Genomic DNA, 25,851 nt, shown 5'->3' on the forward strand with positions numbered 1-25,851 from the left:
AAACCAAAGTGTATACTGACAAAGGAATCATTTTCAGATACATTTTCTGTGCTGTCACTGGTTTGGTAACAGATACTAGGCCTTTGTCACTTTTCACCCAACACCGCCATCTCCTGGTGATGTAAGGATTGCCTCTTTTCAGGATTGCAAGGCATTGGACTGCATAACATCATCAAAACTGTGATAGTGTTCTGTACTAAGCTATTGATTCAGAGTTTATTCAGAAGATGTCATTTTACCTCCTATTTTATGTAATGTGCATTAATGTGATTTGCCAAGAATAAAAGAGTTTAGGGACAGTGTAACACTATTTACCTTAGACAGGACCAAATCTACATGCTGGCTATCACTTAAAAGAGATTTATACATTTTCTGCAGTGCATGTCTGTTTATTAGATACCTCAAAATCCCTTCCCCCAACGTTGTTTTGTTAGTTTAAAGGATTAAATCTTGGAATCTGGCATAATGACGTGGTACTAAAATGTTTTGGTTTAAGCTCTGTAATTTGCCCATTGCATTTTTCAGCACTGTGTCTTTGTTGAAATCTTGTATCAATGCACTCTGCAACTACCAAACCAAATGTTATTACAATGAGACACCACGAACCATGGCCATTTTCTGGTAATCAAGTGCCTTAATGCTTCAGTGTTTACTGACTCTTTTTGTAAACAAGGTTAATATGAATAAAGTGTCAAAAATATTTTTGTAAGAATTGTTGTACAAAAATAAACAGTACAAAATGAAGTAATAATTTCAAGTAAAAAAAAATAATAATAAAAAAGAACTTTTTAAAAAAATCTCTCGTCGAAGTCTTATATGCTTTCTCAGCCCGCTATTGTACCGCATCGCACCCTGTATGAAACTTCTTTGTCGTTTAAAAGAGATTGGTAATAAGCGGGGAGGCATTTTGTTACTTCTAGTGTTTTCGAATGACATTCAAAGTTGTTCCAACAGTCCAATTTCTATTAGGACCCAGACCAGCAGGTGTCGCGCTCGTGTCTAGGACGGCTCTGGATCCTTAGAGCCGAGCATCCCTGTCGTCTTTGTTGTCATCGCTGTTGTGCAGCTGCAATTGTATACGTCGAATGTGGCTTTTGTTTATGTGGTGCTCTGCGTACCATCTCCACGTTGGTGCCGGGTCTCGGTGATGAAAAGTGGCAAGACTTCTTGTCGAATCTGACTGTGGAATAAGATGCTGACGCCGTTTTCCATGTCGAATCCTACTGTGGGGTGTGCAAGGAGACAAGCATCCATACTGGGCTAAGGAGAACTCTTTTGGAGAACTGATTCACTTATGGATTGTTTGCTGTTGAGACATAATTCAGGTGATCTTTCTACATTACAGACACACTGTTGCTAACTAATCATGTCTGACCAAGGATTTTATGTTTTGGGGTAGCAAATCAAGTAGGGTTGCTCGAAATTTGTCACAGCACCCGTTGCCAACATTTGGGTAATAGCTAGCCACCACTAACAAATTAAAATCGAAATATTTGTCACTTATTCGTAATTTTCACTTATTCCTTCCACCATCGTATTTTCTCCGGCAGAATAGCTACATTTTATTAAATCTTGCTTCGGTTGCTTTTTGAACAAAACACATAATTCTGCGCATATTTCTGCAATTTAAGTGTGTCATTACGGTTATTAAATTAATCTCTCATTATTAACAATGTTCATTTAGGTGGTCCATGTCGTAAACACATGTTTCCGTTTTACAGTGTGTTCTTCTGGGGTCTAGTCGTTAAAAAAAAGAAAAAAAGTCTTGGCACTTGCGATGGTCAAGTGGAAGTGTTTGCCACAGTAACTTTTGTGCTAGTTTTGAAAGATGCTATAGTGAGCCAGGTCTCTACATTTCTCAATCCTTGAATCTCAAACATCTTGATGTTGCTCCATGCATGATATAAGTGTATGCTACAGCACAAGAGCAGAAAATAAATCTGCTTTTCAGAAAGCTGCAGACTCTAGAGTAAGTACTTCATGAAGCTTCTATAACTTTTTACATAATTTAACATATAGAAACACAGTGTAATGAGGACGCATGGATCATGATCAGATGTAGCTGATTAGATACTCCATTAACACAAAATGAAATAAGAAATTGTCTTGAAATAACTTTGTACTATTTGACGGGTAATGACTAATTATGATTAAGTAATATAAACATGAATACAATTGTCATTTTATATACATGTTAAGTTGTTGATTGTCAAAACTAAGTAGTTTGACAAACTGGCAAAATGTTTGAAAATAAATCACATACGGAAGTGTTCAAAAATGAGCTGTTTTCTGTAAAAAAAAAAAAAAAATACAAAAAGACTATTTAATGGCTGTAGGCTAGGCATTACAGCTTTTTAGGTGACCTTGTGGACTATCAACATAGCACTTTCACAACAAAGTGTAAAAAAAATTATGTACATGGATTACAAACTATGTTGTTGTATAAAGTAAATTTATTTATACCCTCGGTATAAAATGAAATGAATTTTTGCAACTAGTATTTTAAATGCATGATTTTAATCTACTGTCTGCTTTGAAATGGATTATTATCCAATAGCAACTGCATACTTGTCGTATTTCTGATGTTGTACAGCGGGAAGATGTCATCACTGGTGCTGGGAGTTGGTGCTTGCCTTGCTGGCTGGGTTGGACTCTACACCCTGCTGTGCTACACAAATGGTTCCTGTGGTTATGAGTGGAACTGTCGGCTGGTCACACTCCTCCATGGCATTCTAGCAGTGTGTATAACCGCTTACATTGGCTATGTGGATGGCCCTTGGCCTTTCACTCACCCTGGTAAGGCACTGACCATACAGTTATATCAGGAAGCATGCACCCTAACCCCACCCACTCAGGGTGATTTGTTCATGACAGTTTTAATGACCTACTGTTGCTCTATTCTATTCACAGGTACAAAGAACACACCTTTGCAGATCACTGCCATGGTTGTCAGCCTGAGCTACTTCGTCTTTGACATGGCCTGGTGCGTGTACTTCCGCACAGAGGGTTTGGTGATGCTTGCCCACCACACCGTGAGCATCCTGGGCATCATGCTGACCTTGGGACTGGGCGAGTCAGGCATCGAACTGTGCGCTGTGATTTTTGGTGGAGAAATCACCAACCCGCTCTTACAGTCTAGGTGGTTTCTGAAACGCACAGGCCGCTATGATAGCTTTTTAGGAGACCTTGTGGACGTTCTGTTTGTATTACTCTTTGTGGTCATGCGAATAATAGTTGGAGGCAATATGCTATACTGTGAGCTGATCTCTCCGAGACCAAAGCTGATCATCAAGTGTGGTGGTGTTGCCATGTATGTGCTGTCATGGGTGTTCATGGTAGACATTGCCCGGTTTGCATACCGTAAGAGTAATGCAAAATACCAACACTGGAAAAACCAGCAGAGGTCACTCAAAGTCAATGGACAAGATACAAAGAATGACTGAGAAAAAAATCAAAACAACAACATGGGAACATAACATATATAGATAAATATTTACATGTTTACATGTTCTAAACAGACTTATACTAACTGTGACTTGACAACTGGGAAAATACTTGGGAAAAACAATTGTGCAGCAGTAAAACATGTTTTTAAAATAAGGAATAAATCAACAAGTTAACGGGAAGGAGAACAGTTTATGAAACCATCTGAGACTTGGCGTGTTCAATAATAGTTGTAGCACAGAGCTTACTCAATTCATTGGAAGGACTACAAAACATATTGAAAAAGAAAAGGGCTTTTTGTGGTTAATGAGATTTAAGGGATGGCAGCTGCTCTAAATGAATTTTCCGGAAGCCATATACTTGAATGTCTTTTTCTTCAACGCAGTAAGGTTGTGAATTTCTACTCCTTGTCTAGTGGTCTGATTTCACAGAATGCCCTGTGCGCTGCAGTTTCTCTCTCTCTCTCTCTTTTTTTTTTTTTAAGGGTGGTGTCAAACTGTATAATGCACACAGAAGATTATTATGGTTGGATCAAATATTATTTTCCTTTTGTCTTAACAGAATATCTTTTAAAATATTTAAATGTTTAATGTACAAGAATAAGATTAATGATCATGTATCGATTGTGTATGAGTGTTTATATTAACATTTTCATAAATACCCTCTTTATTGGCCCAGTTTGGCGGTTTCAAAGTTGAATCATGAGGGTAGTATCTGTAAGGATTTGTGGTTCAGATATAGAATGAATTTTGTTTTTGTCCTCTCTCTCTCTCTTTATATATATATATATGCACACACACACACATACAGATGAGTAATCACAAACTGAACTGTTCGGTGACACAAACTGAATTGTTGTCATTTCCAACCCTTACTGAATAGTCAGTCATCAAGATTGCAGATTCTGAAGTGTGCATTAGGTGGCAGAGTAACATCACTTAAAATTTGGTCACTTGCATGAAAAATATGTAGCCTATTGATTTGTCCACCACATAATTAGATTAGAGAATTACAAATCATTGAGCTAGATACAGCACTAATTTGATAAATATACAAATAAGATCACATATCACTTGCAAATACTGTTATCCTCCTGTGAGACTGGGAAAAGAGGAAAGGTGGGAGGTCGGTAAGGTTTTTTTTTTTTTTTCCTTCCGACAGTACCCAAACGTCCTGGTCATACTCTTATGAGTTCATATACGTATGCTGGTGGATGTATACATTCATATACACTACCAAAATATATGGGAAAGGGCGGAGTGACGCGAATATTTAAATAATTAAGTCTTTCTCTCTTTTATGTATTATTTATACTCTATTCTACTCTCGAAAGTGTATATTTAGATTAAAATATCTAGAATTTGTTTTTTTTGTTGTTCCACGTATCTGTGTGACTAAAGAACGACGAGTTCCGTGGTTACATTAGCTAGCGCTCTGAGGAAGGCTAAGTGAATTCCGCTAGGATACAAGCCAGAACGACTGGACTGTGAAAACATGGAGACGAGGCGGACAGTGAGCTCCCAAGTTTTGTGGATTTTATGGACCGATTAAAAGATAAAAAGTGGCCAGGACTCGAGAATTTATCTGAAGCCCACTCAACATCGACAGAACATTAAGTAATATCGTTATTCTCTGGGAAATGTGTCTCTGTGGATTGTTTTTAGACCTGACCAAGGGATAATCAAATCAAAGGAAACTTTTCGGATGAGAGTTGTGCTTTCAGTGGAAAAAATATCTGCTAGGAACCGGCATAGCGGCAACGCTGAGTTATTGTCACTTAATGTAATCAGAGGGCACTTTGTGAGATTGAAATACTAAGTTGTTTACGGTGCAACTAATATTGCTCCTGATATGTTGGGAGTTATTTGTTGGAAAACTGCTTCTCGTTTTCCAGTCCCATCAGCAAACTCAGCTAGTCGAGGCTAGTGGGCTAAGCCAGACCATTTTAGAACTGGATAGGCCTCATAGACTAACACGTTTTGGATACTGCTAGCAGATGAAGACGAATTGGAAATCAGTGAGCTCGACACAATATAGTTTGTAAGGTACCACAGTTTCTCGCAGAGTGATTTCTTGAGCAGCGTTTGTCGTCAAAATCTTTGCTAGCAGTTATTGTCAATCACGAGGGACCCTGTGCGTGGATATCAGCAGTCAAGCTGCACTAAAATGGAAAATCACTGACGCGGTAGCTATCGGCCAAACATCTCTCAAATTATTCAGTTACAGTAAGTAATCAATAAGGTTTATGTTACTAGCATCTTTACCAAGCCACACATTTTTCTTAAGCGGTTTCTCAGTGTGAACAGAACGAATGTACCTTTAAAGTTTCATGAAAGAACCTGATGTGGTCGATGTTAATGTTACACTCTCAAAAACTGCAAGCTGTATCCAACCAAAAACTGTGAAGGAATTACATCTTATAGTAGAGGCAATATACAATATAGAGATCAGTACTGAATAAACCACTGAACTGAGATAACAACCCAAGTTTTTGGAGTTTTGGATGCAGAATATTGGAACAGCATTCGGAAAAGCAGGAGTAGTGTTAGCTACTGCAAAATTACCAGATAGCAATATACCCTGCTGCGACGCGACTGATTGATTTTTAAATAAATTGCTTGTAACAATGTTATTGTTCATTTCGTGCATCGAAGTGGCTTGGCATTTGCTGTAACTCCAGAGCGTTGGATACATTTTGTTTTAGAATAACTTCCGTTTTCTCTGCTCTGCAGATTTATCTGTTATTATAATATTGCTGGGTACACCAGTACCGAGTGGACGTTCCATTTATGTGTATGATTTTGGATAGTTGAGGGATTTTGATTAAATTAGCCTAATCTTATGTTGCTCTCTTTAATGACTGCCGAACATCTTCATCCACGCTAACAAGACTTCACCTTAAACGGATGCAGACTGGGACTCCACGGAGACTTGTGTTTCTCCACGTATTTTTGAAAATGCTAACTGGTTGTAAACCGCAGAAAAGATAAGAACGGAAGCCCAATGAGCGACATACAGTCAACAATCACTGACAGGTAAGGCCAATGTATGACTTTGTTGCTTTTGAGGTGTATGACATCGAGGGAAATTGACCACATCTTGCTATGGCCTTTTAACAACAGACATATCGCCAGATTCATTAGTCAGCTGTTTCTGATAATTCAGTAGCAAAGAGAATTTAAGAAAAACACTGTCATCAAACAGGACACTGTCAACTCTGAGTGGTTAACTGACTCATCCTGGCTGTAAGACTCAAAATCCCCGGAGTAAACGTTTTTAATTAAATGTTCCCAACGGCCTATAAAGAAGAGAGTTCATGATTTTTTTTTTTTTCATTCGACCAGCAGATGTTTTGAGAGCTCTCTTTACTCTACCGCTGAAGTTTTTTTTAAAGTTAGGGATGAAAGCATTCAGTCTGCTGTGCCTATGCTGGGACTTGCAGCATTGACCATTTTTCGAGTTAGAAGGAGGCTGACTGAATTGATGGAGCCTTCAGACACATAGTTCAAAGATTGCATACTCAGTTACACCAGATTATCGTTCATTGTAACCTACCTCATGTAGAAGAGTCTTAGTTTTCCAGCACCATGTTAATCTGATCTGATCTGATATGTTTCATCTTGCATATTGGAATGTAATTGTGAGTGAGTGAATTAGTGAATGAATGAATGAATGAATGAATGGTTTTATCCACAGTAACTGAAGTCCTGTAGGCATTGCATAATGTTGTTATAACATAGGTGATCTGCATCCATGCAGGTCTTGTACTGTATTTCCTTATGAAAATGCACAACATCAGCTTTTATAAATAGGTTATTGCTGTATTGATGCTGAGATGGCTATAAGTACAGTGAGTTTATGCTGATAATAATCAATAAGAATGGTGTTGTCTAGAGGTAATGGTTCAGTCCTATCCCAGCCAAATGGATGCAAATTCGCCTGTGCTGTTTTCTTTTTCGTATGCTACTGGTTTAGTGTTGTGAGGAAAATGAGAAAGGTGTCTGTTACACAAGTACTGTTTGTACTCTTCCTCCTATTTGAAGTCTTTCTGTCAAAACTGCCCAGTACTTTCCTAAGATAGAGCTTTCACAGTTGAATGGACTGGGTAATTGAATGCTTCTCCCTGTCTGGAGGGATTCAGCTCTAACTCTGTGGGGGGAGAAAAAAAGTAAATGTTTGGAATTATTCTTTTTTTGGATACAGATTTTTGCTGATGTCATTTTTCTTTAACTCGCAGGGAACTGCTTCAGTTCCCCACTCCTGTTTTTTTTTTTTTTCAGGCTCTTATCTAAGTAATTTTCTATGTCTTAAATCATAAGAATCCTACATCATGAGGTTACATTAGTAAGGCCTTGACTTTGAATGCTGATGGACTTCTGCAGCATTGCACACCTCCTTAAATCCAGCCTCATATGGGTTGTTTGATCTTGAAGGAAAGGACCTGTCTCTGTTTGTTTGTAACTGCCAAGGGTTTACTAGGGCTAATCCCTTGTACAGTGGATGCCATTTCAGAATTTCAGAGTAATTCATTCATTTGAAATGCATCATTGATTAATATTGGACTTGCTGTTACATTATGGTATGCCAAGCACAAACCAGTGTGTGTCAGCATTGCTGTGTAGTGTAAAGCGAAAGCATCCTCAGCGCTTTGTTCCCCTGTTGGGGCTGGGGGTGGGGGGTGGGGTGGGGGGGGGGTGGCCTACCCTAAGTTTCAAAAACTAATGTCATCCCTTCTGATGCATTGAGTTCTACACATTGCAGTTTAGAGTGGTCTTGATAGTTGATAGCTCTGATACTTCGCACAAAAATGAAGAGCTGTTTATGTAAGTATTTAAATCTCCCAGTCTCCCTAAATCTAGAGCATTCCTTTCAGTGTTTCTAACACCACTGTCTTGTCTGCCTACCTTTTTTTTTTTTTTACAATCCTCAGGCTGCAAAAAAAAATCAAAATTGCACAGTTAAAGCAAATTGAACACACCCCGAGATGAAGCAAAGTATCCGACAGACGAAACTTTGCACGCTCAGTTTGCGAGATCGCCTCCCACGGAGTTGATTGATATTTGTGTGAGTGCACTGGGCTTGTCTGTGATAGGTAAAAAGCCTGATTGCCGTGGAGGTCAGTGGGCTGGCTGACACTCTCACTGAGGTGTAAATGAGGCCCTGCAGTGGGCTGGCCTCACACCCTGCTGCCACTTTGGCATGCACACAGCAGTGCTCTCTCGCTCTCTCTCTCTCTCTCTCTCTCTCTCTCTCTCTCTCTCCCCCCCTCTATCTCTGTCAAACCTTCAGCTCCTGCTGAGTGACAACAATTCCATAACCTATTCACCTCTGTCACCCCCCCCCCCCCCCCCCCAGTCTAAATGCGTTGGCGCAGGAGACCACACCCATTTCACCTGTGATTTCAGTTCCAACAAATTCCTCTGAAATGCACACCTAGTAACTGGAAGCTAACAGACGTAAATATGATTGAGGCGGCCTAGCAGCAGGTGAGTCATCCGTCTTGTCAGAGTGCTTATTGTAATGAAACTGGCTGGTGCCCAGTCCGTAAAAGCCTCTGCAGACCGGAGTCCTTCGGATGCCTGTAGTCACACCTAGTTTGGTTTCTAAAGAACTGACACACATTCAGACCTATTTTTGTTTCCTTTGGCAGAAGGAAGTATAGAAATCAGATGAAACATATGACGTGTGTTTTGTGTGGAGGTTAAAAATGGATGAAGTCTCCAAGCCTTCAGTAACTTCATGTTTTGTGGAGTTGCCATCCTTTATTTTCATGATTACCCTTAGAGAGATCAATTCTCCTATGGATATATAGATACAAAGAGCACGCAGGTTTGGAAAGAAAAGCAAAATGTATGTTAACACAGAAAAAGTGTAAAATTGTAAATTACTGTTCTTTTTGTTCATTTTACTCAGTGTACCAATTAAGCCCTCGTCTGTGAGGACAACGTAAAAATCTATTTTTAAGTCATTTGTAAGAGAAGCTGCTTTTAAACTGAGGTTGCTTATTTGGGGTCGAGCATATTGCAGAATGCTTTATGGTTTGCACAGAAATGCCTCAGTCAGATTGGGAAAGCATTGCTAGATCCCCGACACACACTTTCTCTGTCACACATGAACACGCACACACGCACACACCCACACACACAAGCACAGACAGGGACTGTTTTGAGGACAGAAGAGCTAAATGAGGGAGATGGAGAGGAACAGCCAATGGCCCCTGGCTGGTAGAGGGGGGAGGAGCTGTGGCTATGGGGGGTGGGGGCCCACATGTCCCCTTCATGAAGTTGATGTGCGAGGACACTTCATTAATGTCCACCTCGCAACGAAAACTACAGGCACCAGCATAGCTCTCTCCACACATAAACACAGGCCTGGAAGAAAGGAACAAGTGAAAAGAAATGAAGAAATATTTTTCCTCTCTTACACCTGCTTAGTTGACCTTCTTCTGGCTCGACACTTTCCATTCAACCTCATCTGAAAGCAGCAAAAGCCATCAAAGTCATGCTGTTGTTGCCTGGTGTTTGAACCAGGTCATATAGATTTGAACTTGGTCATGTAATTAAAACATTTGTACTTGATCTTCTCAAAAAGGCGTTTTTTTTTTTTTGCCTGTGACGTGGCTGGTTTAGTTGAAGTCCCCCCCCCCCCCCGACGCTGTGTTTTCTGTTCCCGCAGCATTGGGCCTGTGAGCTGTAGGGTGGGGGGAGGGCGGGGGGGAGCACTGCCTCTCTGCAGAGGCCGATTAGATGTGATTTATTTAGCCTATCTCCCTCTCTCCCTCTCTGGCTGTGTGGATGCTTGGATTGAATGTAGTCTCGGGCAGTGCAGGGTCGACAGAGCTGCCATGTGATTAATCGCGTTCACCGCTTGCATCAGTGGCGTTAGAGAGATTGTTGGGGCGGGGGGGGGGGGCAGTTGGGTCCAGGATTAACAGACTGCTAATGCAGCATCTGCGTAAAATTGTGTTCCGAAATATGAGCGTTTTTGATGGGTGGTGTTGAATTGATTTGAATGATGGGGAAATATAAATGGACTGATTTCTGCAGGGAGATACGGAAGTGTTTTGTAGAATTTTTGTTTTATGTAATTGAATCTCTAACACAAGGAGACTATTGTGTAACAGTAGTAATGACAGATAGGAGATATGTAGGTCAGATATCGCAAAGTACTTTGATTGGATGAAAAATGATGACAAAAATTTGATATGAAACAAAAATGGAAAAGGAGGTCACATTCTCATGAATATGTTTCGTCAGGTAATTATTATTGGATTTTTTTTTTTTTTTAATCTAATATGACTTTAATTGAATAGATCTACATCTTATGAATTAAACAGCTTTTCAACATGTAGGCCTATTTGGAGGAGAGACAGAGCTTTATTGGCAGGAGCCGTTATCTAAACAGTATCGGTGAACTAGATCTAGACTGACAGATTTTTTTTTTACAGTCTCCTGAACCGTTCGCTTCGAACTCACTGTCCATCAGATCCGTCAAAGCCTGTCACTGTCTGCACCTCGGGAAGACGTACTTAGTTACAAAGGCACCAGTAAGCCACTCAAACACCACCTACACGGAGAACTGATAGGCCTAAGATGATTACATTGTGAAAGGTTTCGACCTCAGCCTGGGTGGAATACAGTTTAGATCCTCAGTATTATTCTGTGTTGCATGTCAGTTAAAAAAACAAGTGCCCAACACCTTCTTTGTCCATTTAACTGTTATTTTTTTTTTCTACATTTGTGCACATTCAGTTCTAAAATCTAAAATAACCTGACCCAATGAAGCCCGGATGGTTCGTTTCTAAGCCACAGTATTGTCTTGCCCACGGTTGCCCATGGTTGACTCACTTAAATGCTGCTTTATTTGTTGTTTTTGTCTTTGCGTAAGTTGTCATTAGACTTTTCAAAGCTTGGTGCTTAGGCCTACATCCGACTGCATCGCAGTTCCAGTTTGTGACGGGTGAGCGCAGAAGATGGTGATGTGAACGAGTTCTTGCTCCTACACAGGACTCCCATTTAAGGTGGAGAGAGGAGTTCAGGTTCCTCTCCGTTCTCCCACCTTTCCTCGTGCTGTTCGAGAACTGGAAACGGAGAGTCTAGACTAGCGTGAGGAGACGTACATTCAGGAAACTGGTCGGGATGCATTGTCAGGCTTATTAGAGCAGAAAGGGAGAATGTCCTGAAGCGACCGCGCTGCTGATCACACTTACCCTCCAGTACGGTGTGATGTCAGAAGGGGCCAGGCCACATCGCTGACCTCACACTCTCCTTTACTCCTGTCTGACACAGTGCCAACAAAAAAACTCCCATCAGCAAACCCTGCCCTGCAACACACGCACGCACGCACACACACACAGAGAAAAGAGTGTGTGTCGCTCTCACTTCTCACTCCCTCACACGTCGGCTTTCACAGTTTTGTGCTCAACTGCTCGCTCACGCACACAAATTCTCTCTCTTTCTCTTTCTCTCTCTCTCTCTCTCTCTCTCTCTCTGTGTGATCATGGCATACCCCATCATCACAGTGTAATGTGTTTGAACAGCTGATGTTGTGAGCAAATGTGGGTTCCTGTTGGTGCCAGTTGGTAGCCCCTGGGGTCATAAATGCTGCTGGAAGATCACAGTTGACCTAAGACCCTTGTTTGTCCTTATCATTTAGCTAAAGGCTATAGCTACCCGAGCACATTCAGATACACTGCTTTCTTTTCAAACCCTCAAACATCAGTTTTCTTATGGTTTTTATCCTTCTTTTTTTTTTCCCCCCTATGGATAAGCTTTCAGAAACAAGCTGGGACTGCAGCTAGCCAGACCTGTGGCCACATCACGATCAGTCTATAAAGTAATCATAGATTTACCTGTTCTGGACCAAGAATAGACTTTTGTTTTATGCCATTAAAAAAGGTTGGTTATTGCTATTAGTTTTGAGGGGACAGCATCCTCTGCCATAGCGCGCAGTCGCTAATTGATGAACAGAAAATCGCACTGCCCTCTCATCGGCACAGTACAAGGTTAGAGCACAAATGGCATGCTGTGCTCCGTCAGGGTTTTTTTATTTTTTTTTTCATCCTGTACTCTGAGTGAAACAGTTGCATGGCCATTTGTGGATGCATGCGTGTGCTCTAAGGGCAGTGGAAAGTGATGATGTCATGCTTTTGAGCACAGAGGTCTGCTGCTCCCGGTCTGGGCCCGAGTCAGATACAAACAGCATGTGTTCTCGTTCCTCCGTCTGCAGACATGCGTCAGTGCTCGCACGGTCCCTGTGGCCCGGCGTTTTTGATATCAACCCCAGCAGCGTCCTACATCTCAGACCAGCTGTGCTATCCTGGAGTGGTTTGTCAGAAACAGCCAAGTGTTGGTTAAAGGGACTGCAGTTGGGTGTGGTATGTTCTATAATTGTAAGGTAACAGTAGCCTATTCCAAGGGATATCTATAGGGGACTGTTTTCTCTGTTTTGTTTTCCGTTTGTTTTTTTCTTTTTTCTTTTTTTTTTTTTTGAATGAATGGGCAGTCAGTTTCTGTTGAGTAGCGTGCTACAGAAGTGTTGTACTTTAGCTGTGTCAACCGTTCCCGTAAGGTTCTACGTCAACCTGTGAACAGATATAAGTCTTTTTTTCCATGGGTGCTCGCTGCTGCACAGACATTTAGTGCCCCCCCCAACCCTAACCCCAACCCCCACCCCTTCCCGATTCCGTATGTCTGTATGTCATTTGCACGGAATGGGAGTTCTGTCACAGACAAACGCTGTCTTGAGAGATCTCTGTTTGGGGTGTCCCTCATCCAAATCCATTTCAAGCTTAGCCTGTAACCTCTTTTTTTTTTTTTTCCATTATCATACAAAACCTCGATTGAGAAGCCAAGCACTCCCTCCCTCCTTGCAAGTGCCCCTCCCATTCCCATGCTTCCTGTGCCCTTCTTGTCCCGTTCAACCACCCCCCCCCCCCCCCAAACTCCCCCCACCTCAGCACCTCCTTCTTCTCCTCCACTGTGAGAGAGCACACACTCCCCTTCTTTATATTTTAGTGCAAAGCTACCCTCTCCAGGACTGGGACGGCAACTTGGCCAAATGTTTGCTAGAAAGCAGAGGTGTGGATCATACAGTGGACGGGCGTAATTTGCGTCTGAATTTAATAATGCTTAACCAGCTGCACTGAACCTCAGGGGACAAAATACACCGTGTGTCTCTCCTGTGATCCATCATTTTCTATGACTCATTGAGAAGTGGAAAAAAAAACCCAACTGTAAAAGGTGTGATTGTTGACTACTGTGGCAGTTTATGCTTGTTTTACAACGTTCTCTATATAGAGGTTTTGGGAAACTGGCCATGGAATATATTAGCGTAAAATGGAGGACGGTTCATAAACGGTCAATTCTGGTCTCTGTTGCTGTTTCTCAAAGGGATTCTGTGTCACTAGAAAGCTTTGATGTAGGTCGGGAAGCTACTGCATCGCCGTTTCTGAAGAGTTCCCCCGAAGCGCTTACACAACTCGAGTTTTGGTTTTGCCATATGGTAGACATAATAGACTTCAGTTTTGTTAATTAAGTATCAAGTCGTTTATTGTATTAAGATCATTTTCAGGATGTGGCTGAGAGTGGTAGTACACCATCCTTTTGTCTCAAATGTTTGACATGCAATATGCCTTTCACACAAAATTTATATGCAACAAGCTCACGCACCATTCCATTGCTGAGAGGGAAAAGGCCTACTGTAAGGATTTTCACTGTTGGGGAAATTGTTTTTCACCCCTGGTTGAAAGTAACAAGCCCTGATTGACAGCTCCCTTGCCGTCAGGCTTATCTTGTACAGCAGCCCAGAGAAACTGCCCTGAACAGTTCACTACCTTTTTAATGGATTGGCTAATCCATGCAAGTCTCTTTCATTATTTTGCTGCTGTGTTAATTTCACAGTTTGCTGATCTCTGAAGCGAGTTTTAAGAAGTTAGTTTAGAATTAGCAGGATTATTGTGCCTACGTCTTGTAGTGCCCCCCCCCCACCCCCCACCCCTCCCGAACCCCCCCCCCCCCCCCCCCCCCCCCCCCATGCTTTTCACTGCAGTAGTCTGAGAAGACTGAATTTCACAAAGGAGTCTGCCCTGCCTCACAGTGCCTGAGCTGTGTAGACAAGCTTTAAAATGACAAAGAAACTAATAATAAAAACCCAGCCATTTACGAATTGTCATCCCAAACGACAGAGACGTACTCGGCCAGCCACAAAAAAAAAAAAAAATAATAATGAATTCATAAATCAACCGCTCTTCAAACTCAGTGCGCTTGTATTGGATTCAGTAAAGAGCCATGGTGTATTGGTTTATGATGATGGCGGCTATAGTCTGCCTTTAAACAGAATAAGGACAGACAAGGGTCAGGCATTTGGCCCCTGTAAAGCCTTTAATCTGTGGCTGTGTTGGAGGAAGCTGATGTAGTTGGTGTACGATTATGATTCTGTGTCTGAAAACAAAATCACGCCATAGGAACAAAGAGCTCGAGTAATATCGGTTTTGAAGTGAGTCTTAAGATTTAGATGTAAAGAGCACTGATTAGAGCTTCTGTATTTCATAAACGTAGATGATGCTGATGTATTGAAAAGAAGTGTGTTTTTGTGTGTGTGTGTTTTTTGTTGTTGTTGTTGTTGTTGTTGTTGTTTCAGATTAAATGCAATTTGTAAACTCTTCTTTTTGTTTCTTTCTCTTTTCTCTTTTTCCCCCCTACACAGGTTTCCCAAAAAAGTAAACAGGTAAGAAAACCGTTTTACAGCTTTTAAGTTTCAAGTCTTGTGTCATCTTTTTAAGACCTGTCTCACACGTTTCTTCAAAAGAGAAGTGTGTGTGTGTGTGTGTGTGTGTGTGCCCGGGCTAGGTGAGGGAACCGACAGGCTTTTAGAGCGAGTCTGTCGTACAGTAGCCCTCAGTCACTCAGATTCAGACGAGGACACAAAGGAGTCGTTCTGCAGCACGGGCCCGTCTCTGCCCGCTCCGGAGAACAGAGCTTTCTCTCACTGGGTCTCACAGTGTCGGGAACGGGGCGGGGCAGGGCAGGTTCGGGCCGGGCTGAACCTCACTGAGGCAGACCTGTTCACCAAACAAACAACCACGTCACCTAACCGTGTAGACTGAGGCCGAGGGAAGAGCGAGGTTTAGTTAAGCTGTTAGAATGTTCTTTATTTGTGGGATTTTTTTTTTGTCTGAATGTGATTAATGGATTGAACGTTTTGTTAAAGTTGACCTGTGAAATCTGTATGTGTGTGTCTGTGTGTGTGTTTACAGAACCAGTAGCATTCTTAGCAAAGATCATCCCCCCGACAAGAAACCCAAAAGTGACAAACCTTCAACTCCCACCCCAAATGAACTCGACCCCACAGGTAAATTAGCTTGCTTTTTCCCCGTAATTAGGCACTTTCTCTCTCTCTCTCTGTGTGTCTCTCTCTCTGTCCCTCTCCTTCTCCCTCTCCCTCCTTCTCTTTTCTCTCTGTCATTTTCTCAAACACAAGTTTGTTTTTGAAATGCATGAAGGACTTGGAAAGGAGTGCATTCGCTCAGTTTGCAGCAAAGCACAAACAGTGCTTTTCACATGTTCAGTTTTTCCTTCAAGTGAAAAAAGGCTTCCTTTTCCATGTAACACAGATGCGTGTGTGTGTGGGCGTGTGTGTGGGTGTGTGTGTGTGTGTATGCATGCCCTCTGTATTACTGCCACAGAACTGACTCAGACGTCACTATGATTCATATTTGCTAGCCGTAAACTCTGCATATATTCCCGGCACTCTCTTGGCGCTTTTAAAAAGCAATTGCTCTCTTATTTTTCAACTCTCAAACTCACATCTACGTAAAAAGAGCGTGGTGTACTTTTCCTTGTAATCCGCTGGTTCGTAACGCTGTAGGGGAAAACCATTCGTGGCATCCGCGCTCATGCCGGAGTCTATAGTGAACTCGAATGTGCTGGATCACGTTTCAAGGGCAAAAAAAAAAAAAAACGATCCTCGCTGTGGTATTGGCTTTGTTTACATGGGTTTCCCCTGACTCACATTGAGATTCTGAGTTGAAATGACGAGCGTCAGAGTCCCTGTGCCTTCTAGTCACCGTCACATGGAAAACATGCACTTTTTTTTTTTTTTCCATGTGCTTTTCCTCATGATATTTTTAAAAGCCCTAAGTCAGGAGAAGGGGACCAACATTTAGTCATTATTTCCCATTGTAAAACGTCTCTCTTAAAGTAGCACTTGATTTTCCATAGATGTCCATTTAACTCCGGTCTTCTCCTTTTCGAACAGACGTATATGGTACACGTTCGTTTTGACTTTTGTCCTCACTCTTCTCGTCTTTGGGCTTTGTTGTGTGTGCATGACTAAACCGTCCATCCCATCTTTACTCATGCAAAGTGTTCCCCAGTGCCTTGTCGTGCATACTGATGAGTGTGACCGTTTCACTTGTCCCCCCATTAACCACTGGACATGCTTTACCAAACACTATACCTCTGTGTGAAAACATTTAGTTTGACTTCTGCAAGTTCCTCTTAGATCTTCTCTTGCATTCAGTACCATCTTTATACCAGAGACCTCTACGGTGATGATAATTCATAGGAAACATTTTACTCACCTCTGTTTTCAGCTTGATTGAGTTACTCTAGTTTGTTTAGCTTGTATTGCAGTTTTTTTTTTCTTTAAATTTTCAACTATCTTCATTACTCAGCAGTTAGATCCTTTTTTTTCCAAGACAGCCGTACTCTTACTCTCGTTCGATAGTTTTTTTTTTTTGTTTCGTTTTGTTTTTAATTTCTCTTTCCCACTCTCTCCATATGTCCTCTGTGATATGTGTGTTTGTTTTGTCTTCCATCTGGTGTCATGGTTTGTGTTGTGGTGTTGTCTTGCTTTGCGCGTGGGCAGACGTGTTGGTGCAGAAGAGTGGCTGTGTTGTAACTGAGGGGAAGCCAGAGTCCTGTGGTAAGCTGTTCCTAGCAGATGCTAATCAATGTTTTATTTGCTTTCATTTCAGTTGATATTTCCGCTGTATCCCTGGCTCTTCTGATGGTCTTTTTTTTTTTTTTTTTTTTTTGGGTCCTCTGTGGAGGTTTTCTGTCCGTCTCACGACCTTGATATGTGCATGCCGTATTGTTCTGTCAAAGCAGCTACCTTAGTACCTTAGACACATAATGGAGAAGATCCACTCCATGCCAAGAGCTTTCATTGTCTTTACTTCACCAATCACAACAAGGTCTGATTCACGAGCCACACCACTGATCTCTCATTAAACCGTATATGTTTGCATAAAGCGAGGTTTCATTTTGTGGTAATTAAGCAGTTGTTTTAGACTAAAAAGTCCGATGCGGTATTGTAAACTATGTCTTCACAAAGTCCTTTTTATTGGCCGTTGTTAAACCCCTCTACCGAAGCTTAGCTACGGTAAGTTAGGTATCGATCCGTGGTTGATTCATCTCAGAGAGGAGTTTCGATATTGTGACACTTTTTCGTTGCCAAAAAAACGGCAAAAAAAAGCGGCAGTGTGTAGCAGGAAAATGGTAGGAGTGTGTGTACGCGCGCGCGCGTGTGTGTGAGGTGGCACAGCGGTTCTTGGTGCTGTGAAGAATTAATGAGGTAAACTGTGAGTGTCTTAGACTCATCGAGTCTCTGCTCTCAGACCTGAGATAGATGGAGCTCTTGAGACTGTCTCTGCACAGTGAATGACTAACTTCAGTGCCCAGACGGTCTCCAGACATTTTGATATATTACAGGCCGCTTCACAGAATCCCAATTAAAAGCAACCTGCCCAAAATGATAAAAACCGAGTGTGTTAGACTGTGCTTTGTGGTCTGGGCTAAGTGATGTAGTCATCACAATTGTTCCTCACACATTTTATTTCAACATGCTGTTTGTGAGTCTTGGGTTTTTTTCTTGCTTCTTCAACAGTCTTTGAGTTGTGTTTGCAGTGCAGTTTTTAAGCACCATTAACTCACTGTTTTTGTATCTTAAGATTTGATCTCATCAAAAGACTTCACACTCTCTTCATACTTCTCTCTCTCTCTCTCACTGGAGGAGCCCACTTTGGCTGCTGGAGAGAAATGGATCTCACATTTAGTTTCCTACTTCTCAGCATGTCACAAAGCTTGAGTCACTGTGTGGTTTTCATGCTCCCACTCCACAGGTAATGGCAGTTTAACTGGATTTACCTAGGTCAGTCCTGCTTTACTAACGTTTTCTGTCACATTCTCTCTCTCCCCTCCTCCCCCCACCTTTCTGTTTCTCTCTCTCTCTCTCTTTCTCTTTCTCTTCTCCTCCTCTCCCCTTCTTCCTCCTCGGCCCAGGGCTGGTCCAGCGATGCGTAATCATTCAGAAAGACGAGAATGGTTTCGGGCTGACGGTGAGCGGAGACAACCCTGTGTTTGTGCAGCTCGTCAAAGAGGGTAAGTGGCCTGTTGGACTCTCGCCCGCCTGATTCTGAACCAGGCCCGTTTGCGTCGAACGCCCAGCGGACTGTCCCCCGATCCGTTGGCACTCCGCTGTGCTTGTAAAGAGGGCTGTACAGCTTCTCACGGGGTCAGGCACGTCTGACCGCGAGCTCCACCTACTAAAAACTGAGACTGACTGAGAGAGTGAGAGGGGTTGATACACACGCAGTGATGCTCATTCTGAAGTAAAGCAGCAAGTAGCTTTAATCTGCGGGGCTGCCTAGGCCATTAGTGTTAACGTGCTTCCCCCAGTTAGATCAATACATAGACTGGTCCATTATATAACATCTCCCCGTTGTCCTGGGTGGTATTGACTGCAAGCGCAGCTGCATTTACCAATGAGGGCATTGTTAAACGCACCCAATGCTGAGATCTTCTTGTGCAGATAGCAAGAGGTGGAACACTGTAGCTCTTCACACAGTTAATGGTGCTGCTGCAAGGTGTGTGTGTGTGTGTGTGTGTGTGTGTGTGTGTGCGCACAGCTTGCTTATTGTTGCTGTGCGTTATTTCATAATAAGACACGTGAAATGTGAAGAGCTGACTCAATAACTGCTCTTTAGTTTGCAGTGGAATTGTGGGTAGCAGGAGTGACCAAGTCAAAACACTGTAACGGTCTAATTTGGTTATGTCGGACAACAGTATCTTCTCAGGTTGATGTAATGGAATTTGACAAACGCACACTCCCTGGACAAAAACCAAAATGGGTTCTTGTTTTTTTTTTTGTTTTGTTTTGTTTTCTTTTTCTTTTTTCACTCCCGTCGGAGACAAAGGAGTAATTGATTGTGAAGGTCTCCTGTTTTTTTGCATTGCAGATGGAGCTGCAATGCGCGCTGGTGTCCAGACCGGTGACAGGATCATTAAGGTATGTTTATGGTTGCCTGTAATGCGCTTGACGCTCTCCTGTGACTGCACAGTCACTCTCCAAAACCACTTTGACTTCCATTTGTCTGTCTATTCTGCCACCTGCTGGCCATTATCTATCAGTATAAAGCTGAATACATTACTCCCTATAAAACTGAATTACATCATTAGACGTGCTGTCAGTGGAAAACATAAACCATTTTTAAAGCTCTGTACTGGCATTAATTTTGTCTGTCTGCCTTCAGTTCATTTGCCCTAAGCAGTTTTTATCACTTAATTTTCAGTCAGTTTGTTCTACCGTTAAGTGAAAGATAATATTTTATTTCGTTTTTCATTTTAGGTGAATGGGACCTTAGTGACGCATTCAAATCACGTCGAAGTCGTGAAATTAATCAAATGTAAGTAGAGAAGACTTATTTTCTCACGATATATTGTATTATAAATGAGTTTTATGAAATGCATGATTATTGCTGCTGTTTAACAAAAATAAAAGCGATCGTTGTGCCCACTGACACCTCATGAATTTTCCTTGCGTGTTAGCGGGCTCTTATGTGGCCCTCACGGTATTGGGGAGACCCCCAGGGTTACCTCAGATCCCACTGTCAGAGGTGGACGGTAACCTCGATTCGTTCGGGAGTTCCTCCGTCACCTCCCCGTCTTCCGTCGGTCAGACCCCAGCCAGCCGGCCGTACAGTCCCGCGGACCGCCTCTCATCGTCTTTAGGACCATGGGTAAGAGCCTCACCCCTGTCTGTCTGTCTGTCTGTCTGTCTGTCTGTCTGTCTGTCTGTCTCACACCAGTGTGTGAGACTGTAACTATTTAATTACATTCATCTTCCCTTCCCGCCAAAGCATACATCATGTGACGGATGCTTTTCCACCACTGCCATCTCAGCTTGGTTTTTTTTTTTTTTGTGTGTGTGTGTATTTGTGTTTGTCCTAAACTTCGCATTGGCTCCTCCCTCTTTTCTCCTCTGCTCCTATCGCTTGGTTCTTCCTGCAATTTGTCCTACTGAACTCTGCCTCCTTTTGCTCTCTCAAAACAGGAAGAGAACAACCGCGTACACAGCCAAAAAGTGGACAGCCTCCAGAGGATGCTGTCCAGGGAGCAGCAGGAGTTACAGGTTGGCTATTTATTTGAAGATAAACTGGGTGTCATTTCATGCTCTCGTTGCCTTTAAACTTATCATGGTTGTGTGTTTATCGGCCTGTAAATGCATACACTTGTGCGGCCGCATTGTTTGACACGTCAGTGGCGCTGATAAGAATGAAGTGTTTCCTGATGTCATTCATGGGTGGCTGCATAGCAGCATTTTTTAGCGTGTGAGTGCTTTTGTTTTCTCTTTGTGCAGTATAGTCCCTAAAGAAACTGGCTGAGTCTTTGTACAGTGATATTGGTAGACAGGCATATTAATCAGGAATCTTTTGAGGTTCAAACAGGATTCGTTTTTCTGACTGAGGTTAAATGGTGATGAGGAGGTGAAGGTTGAGAGCAGAGTGAAATGACCATGGAATAGTTCCCATAGGAAACACTACTGTGTGAAAACTGTCTGCACCCTCCACCTCTCTCCCCCCCTCTCTCTCTCCCCGTCTCTCTCTCTCTCTCTCTCTCTCTCCTTCTCTCTCTCTCTCTCTCTCTCTCTCTCTCTCTGTCTGTCTTTCTGACATTGTCTGTGGGGGATGTGTGTTTGACGTGCGAGCGTGTTAAGCTAGCCTTAGGCTCCCTCTTCTCCTCGTTGACTTTAGGGAATGAAGGAGGAGTACAGCAGGAACCCCACGCCCAAACTACTGAAGGAAATCAAGGAGGCAGAAAAGCACATTCCACAGCTGCAGGGCCAGCTCAGCAGAGCCACCGCAGGAGCGCAAGTACGTAACCATCACCCGCTTAACACCCCCGACATTTCACACACACACCCCTCACCTGCCATTTCCCGCCTTTTCATCCCCGCTCCGTGTTCCTCTGGGCGCGCTGTCATAGTGCTCTGTTAATGAGGGAGGGAAAACCTGAGTGTGGAGTTAAGTCTGTCTTGTCTCTGCGTCCGCCCACCCCCCCCCCCCCCAGGACGGCCTGCATCAGGGGGACAGTGAGGATGGTGGTTCTGCTGAAGCGGACCAGAGAGGGGATGTCAGCTCGGACGGCTTCTGGAACAGCACCTCAGTGCCCTCGGTACATATGCTTCTGTTTCTTTACCCCGCGCACCCGCCACAGATATACGTTCACATCATCAGTTAGCCTCTGAACTCTGGTCTGTGGAATATGCAGGAGAACATTGTCCTAGATGTGAATCGGAGCATTGGGATCCGTGCACTACGCTGTTGTTATGTGCTGCTAATAATTACCAAAAGCTGTATATGTAATACTTATCTGGTGGCTATTGTTTATTAAAGTGCATATATTGTTGGTTTATGTGTTAAGCTGCCTGTTCATGCGTAAATGCAAATGTAAATGGCTCAGTAAAAGCTGTATTATGTAAAAGAGAATGACGTTGGCACAGTAAATGGTTTCTTTCAGTTTTGATCAGACTGCAATCATCTTTGACGGTGTCAGACTGGACTGTGTGATTCCTGGTTCCATGCAGGTTTTCCGTGGTTTTCCTCTGGGTTCTCCAGACAGTCTCAGCCAAAGAGAGTCCAGCTGTCACAGCCCAAAGAGTACACCCAGAGACAGTCTCAACTCCTGCCCTTCCCCTGAAGCAGACGACACCCTAGACCCAGTGAGCTCACACACACACACACACACACACACACACACACTCACTCACACACACACACACATGCGCACTCACCCACACATAAACGTTTAATTAAACACTTTATCACTGACCCTGATAAATCGCTGTTTCACATCTCTGTTTCCGGAACTCTCTCCGTGCCCCTGCCAGGATTCCAACTCCAACACGCCAACCTCACGCTTGACCTCCCAGATCATCGGAGCAGAGGACGACTACTTTGACCCAGATCAAGAACAGGTTTGCGGCCTAACTCCACTCCTCGTGGAGCTCTGTCTCCGAGAGCAGTGAAGCAGTTACAGACGCGGTATGTGTCTGTGGCCTGATTTGTTCTCTTTCGGCATGTTCAGGTTAATGGCCAGTGCAGCTGCTTCCAGAGCATCGAACTTCTCAAGTCCAGACCTGCCCACCTGGCAGCCTTCCTGCATCACGTAGTGTCTCAGTTTGATCCTGCTCCGCTGGTAGGCTTTCCTCATGTTAATCTGTCTTTTCAGTAGTTTTGTCATGACAGGTCATTTGTTTGGTTCTTTTTCTTTTTTTTTTTTTTTTTTGACTGCATTGTTGACTTCTCCCTTCAGCTTTGCTATCTCTACACTGACTTGTATAAGCAGACCAACTCCAAAGAAACCCGTCGAGTCTTCATGGAAATATTCACTTATTTCATTGACAAAGCGGCAGTGAGTAGAACTTGTTCTATAGCTCTGTTCCATTAAGCATTAGAGAGCTGTCAGTCTGACTGCAGTCTCACCATTATGCACAGCTAACAAGTCTAGGCAGAGTCCAGTCCCACCTAGTTCAGCACACCTTTGGCCCATGTCTGTGTGAGTGTTTGTGTGTGTGTGTGTGTGTGTGTGTGTGTATATGGGGGAGAGAGAGAGAGTGAGTGAGTGCACATGTGAAAAGTGTGAAGCAGAATACCTTGTTGTATTGCTTCTGCTCCACTGTGACTCTCTAAGGGGAAGAAAATCAGGGCGGCCATAGACGCACATTTACTGCTACACACACACACACACAAAATGAGTGTCTGTATATGTAATTCATTAAGATAGGAATGTATGTGTCTGATGGTACAATTAGCAAATTTTTGCCTTTGTGCGATGAGGAGGTTGTATCCATTAAAAAAAAGACAATGTTAGGTTGTTTTTTTTTTTCTCGGGGTTTATTAAATCAGCTTTGAACTGAACAGCCAGTTCTCCTGAGCCCATAAACATTTAATCAGCATGAATCATTAAATGAATGCTTATGAAATCCACCCTGTGCTATCGATTATCATTTTTCTACACTGGTGACGAATAAGACACAGTAAAACCAGGCATAAAAATTCTCTCTCTCTCTCGTGTGTATATGAATGCCTTTGTGTGTGTGTGTGCTGATATAAGCCACGGGGCACATTTTAAAGTCAATAGTGTAAGTGTAAATGTTGCTTTAGTGTCTGTAAATAATTCTTTTCCCCTTAAACCTTTTTAAACAGCACTTAAAAGTAGCAGTGCCTGAGTCCATCTCCTGTGACCTTGGTAAGTGACTAGCCTCTCAGTGCAGTTCTACTTACGGCAAAGCGATTGTAACTCATTATACTGTGAACTTTTAATTGGTCATTTGTGTGAAATGAAGTGACCTTTTCTAACCCAAGATTCTGTTCTGAGCTGACCCTTCTTGTCTGCCAGCTCCATGTCTATTTAAACCTGGGCTCTATAATAAATCTTTTTTTTTTTTCCTCACTCTGTAAAGGGTCTGTTATTGCATTAGAGTTTAAGTCAAACTAAATGGCATCTTTACCGTGTAGAGTCTTTGAAGAGTTATCTTGTTCAGCATAAAGCACTAATCAGATCAAAAGCTGATTTATTTGAAGAGGCATACGTTGAATGTGCAAGGGCAAGACCAAATGTTATGCCCACAAATGTGTGTGTGTGTGTGTGTGTGTGTGTGTGGGTGTGTGTGTTACTCTGGTTGATTTTGCGCCTCTCTGTTGTTGTTTTTTCTGTCCAGAGCGGCGGAGGCCGGAGCTCATTCCTGAGGAAATACACAGACAGTATGTGCAGTTGCTGCAGGAGACGCTCCTCCCCGAGGTACAGAGGAACCTGGAGGACTTTAGGTGAGAAACAGGCCCTGGCTACACTTCATCATGAACTCATTCACTCCAAATCATGTTTGGGTAGTGCCAGGCAGATATTAGGTTACAGATGGGTTTTGTATGTATGGGAACCTGACTCTGTCTCTGTCTCTGTGTCTGTCTCTTTGCGTGTGCGCGTGCGCGTGTGCGTGTGCGTGTGTGTGTGTGCGTGCGTGTGTGTGTGTTGCTCATGTGCCCACCCGCAGGCAGAAACGCAGTATGGGGCTAACTCTTGCTGAGGGAGAGCTGGCACGTTTGGACACTGACCAACTCAAAGACAGCGTGGCCATGGAGAGAGAGCGATCCTGCGCTGACACTATCATCAGCAAAATAGATGATGTTCTGTAAGAAACACGCACACACACACACACACAGTTACTGTTCGACAGCATGTTCTCAAAAAATGCATCTCTTATCTAACAGGCTGCTTTTCTCCTTTCAGATTAACAGCACAGCACACAGAAGAAGATAAATGGTGAGGGGAAAATCTAAAGACACAGTTAACAGATATGAATTGCTTTCAGTCATTTGCTTAAAACATTTCTACAGTCATAAATCCTCATAAAAAGGATTTTATAGCCATTAAAAAGGAACTCTTTCCAGGGGTGGCTCTTTTAAATGCAAATAAGCTTCCACGCGCACACAGAAAACAATAAACAACAACAACAACAAAAAAACAAAAACAAAGACGGCTCTCAACTTGTTGGAAACAGTAACTTTCAAGATGCATTTTCGGCAGCGTCGTTCAGAATAATCCAGGCAAACATATTTTAGCTGCCATATGGCTGCAGAAGAGTCCATATGATTAATGAATGTAGGGGGACACGTGCGGTGAGGAGGGTAGCGTTGTGGCATATGGCAGAAAGCACATTTCGACAGGAGTCATCTGGAACAGAAGGAGGAGAACACATGGAGCCTGCAAAACTCAACAGGCACAACATTAAGATTGGTACAAATGGAGCACTGTCAGCCTCAGGTCTCCTTGATTTGTCGTGTATTGAGCGTAGCATGGGCCCATACTGTGTGCGTATGATAATTGGGATTGAAGTTTCTAGAATGTTTTTGGTTGTTGTTGTTGTTGTTGTTGTTGTTGTTGTTTTAAATTTTGGACATCTTGCAGCTCCACCATACAGTTTGTCATTGCAACTTACATGAAGCACCTTGGGATAAGAGTCAAGGAGCAGCGCAATCTGGAGTCCAAACGAGTGCGCATCAATTTCCTCCCCAAAATCAAGGTAAGGTCTCTCTCTCTCTCTCAGTTTGCCTAAACCCTGTGCCTG

General features: G+C 42.8%; 2 protein-coding genes across 2 annotated transcripts in view; both read left to right on the top strand.

Annotated features, from left to right (window-relative positions):
- The first annotated feature begins 2,600 nt into the window (after window positions 1–2,600).
- On the top strand, window positions 2,601–3,443 carry tlcd5a (TLC domain containing 5a). The gene is made up of 2 exons (XM_030778640.1): window positions 2,601–2,796; window positions 2,911–3,443. The coding sequence occupies exons 1-2, from the start codon at window positions 2,601–2,603 to the stop codon at window positions 3,441–3,443; spliced, it is 729 nt and encodes a 242-aa protein (XP_030634500.1).
- Window positions 3,444–5,634: 2,191 nt separating this feature from the next.
- Window positions 5,635–25,851, top strand: part of arhgef12a (Rho guanine nucleotide exchange factor (GEF) 12a) — a 45,985-nt gene continuing 25,768 nt past the window's right edge. Inside the window, 21 exon segments of the mRNA XM_030778103.1 lie at window positions 5,635–5,669; window positions 6,335–6,479; window positions 15,151–15,171; window positions 15,701–15,795; window positions 17,314–17,370; window positions 18,729–18,827; window positions 19,685–19,734; window positions 20,074–20,131; window positions 20,274–20,464; window positions 20,779–20,856; window positions 21,479–21,598; window positions 21,795–21,890; window positions 22,312–22,446; window positions 22,615–22,701; window positions 22,812–22,922; window positions 23,040–23,138; window positions 23,933–23,975; window positions 24,448–24,553; window positions 24,778–24,915; window positions 25,014–25,046; window positions 25,692–25,806. Coding sequence (XP_030633963.1) covers window positions 6,448–6,479; window positions 15,151–15,171; window positions 15,701–15,795; window positions 17,314–17,370; window positions 18,729–18,827; window positions 19,685–19,734; window positions 20,074–20,131; window positions 20,274–20,464; window positions 20,779–20,856; window positions 21,479–21,598; window positions 21,795–21,890; window positions 22,312–22,446; window positions 22,615–22,701; window positions 22,812–22,922; window positions 23,040–23,138; window positions 23,933–23,975; window positions 24,448–24,553; window positions 24,778–24,915; window positions 25,014–25,046; window positions 25,692–25,806 — 1,764 coding nt within the window. The 5' untranslated portion in view covers window positions 5,635–5,669; window positions 6,335–6,447.

The sequence above is a fragment of the Chanos chanos genome, chromosome 6 (genome assembly GCF_902362185.1).
Source record: "Chanos chanos chromosome 6, fChaCha1.1, whole genome shotgun sequence".
NCBI classification, from domain to species: Eukaryota; Metazoa; Chordata; class Actinopteri; order Gonorynchiformes; family Chanidae; genus Chanos; species Chanos chanos.

Bases quoted from the DNA above. Each gene is read 5' to 3' on its own strand.
- tlcd5a (XM_030778640.1), top strand. From the start codon at position 2,601: ATGTCATCACTGGTGCTGGGAGTTGGTGCTTGCCTTGCTGGCTGGGTT. The intron at 2,797-2,910 runs GTAAGGCACTGA...TTCTATTCACAG, and splicing joins TTGGCCTTTCACTCACCCTG to GTACAAAGAACACACCTTTG.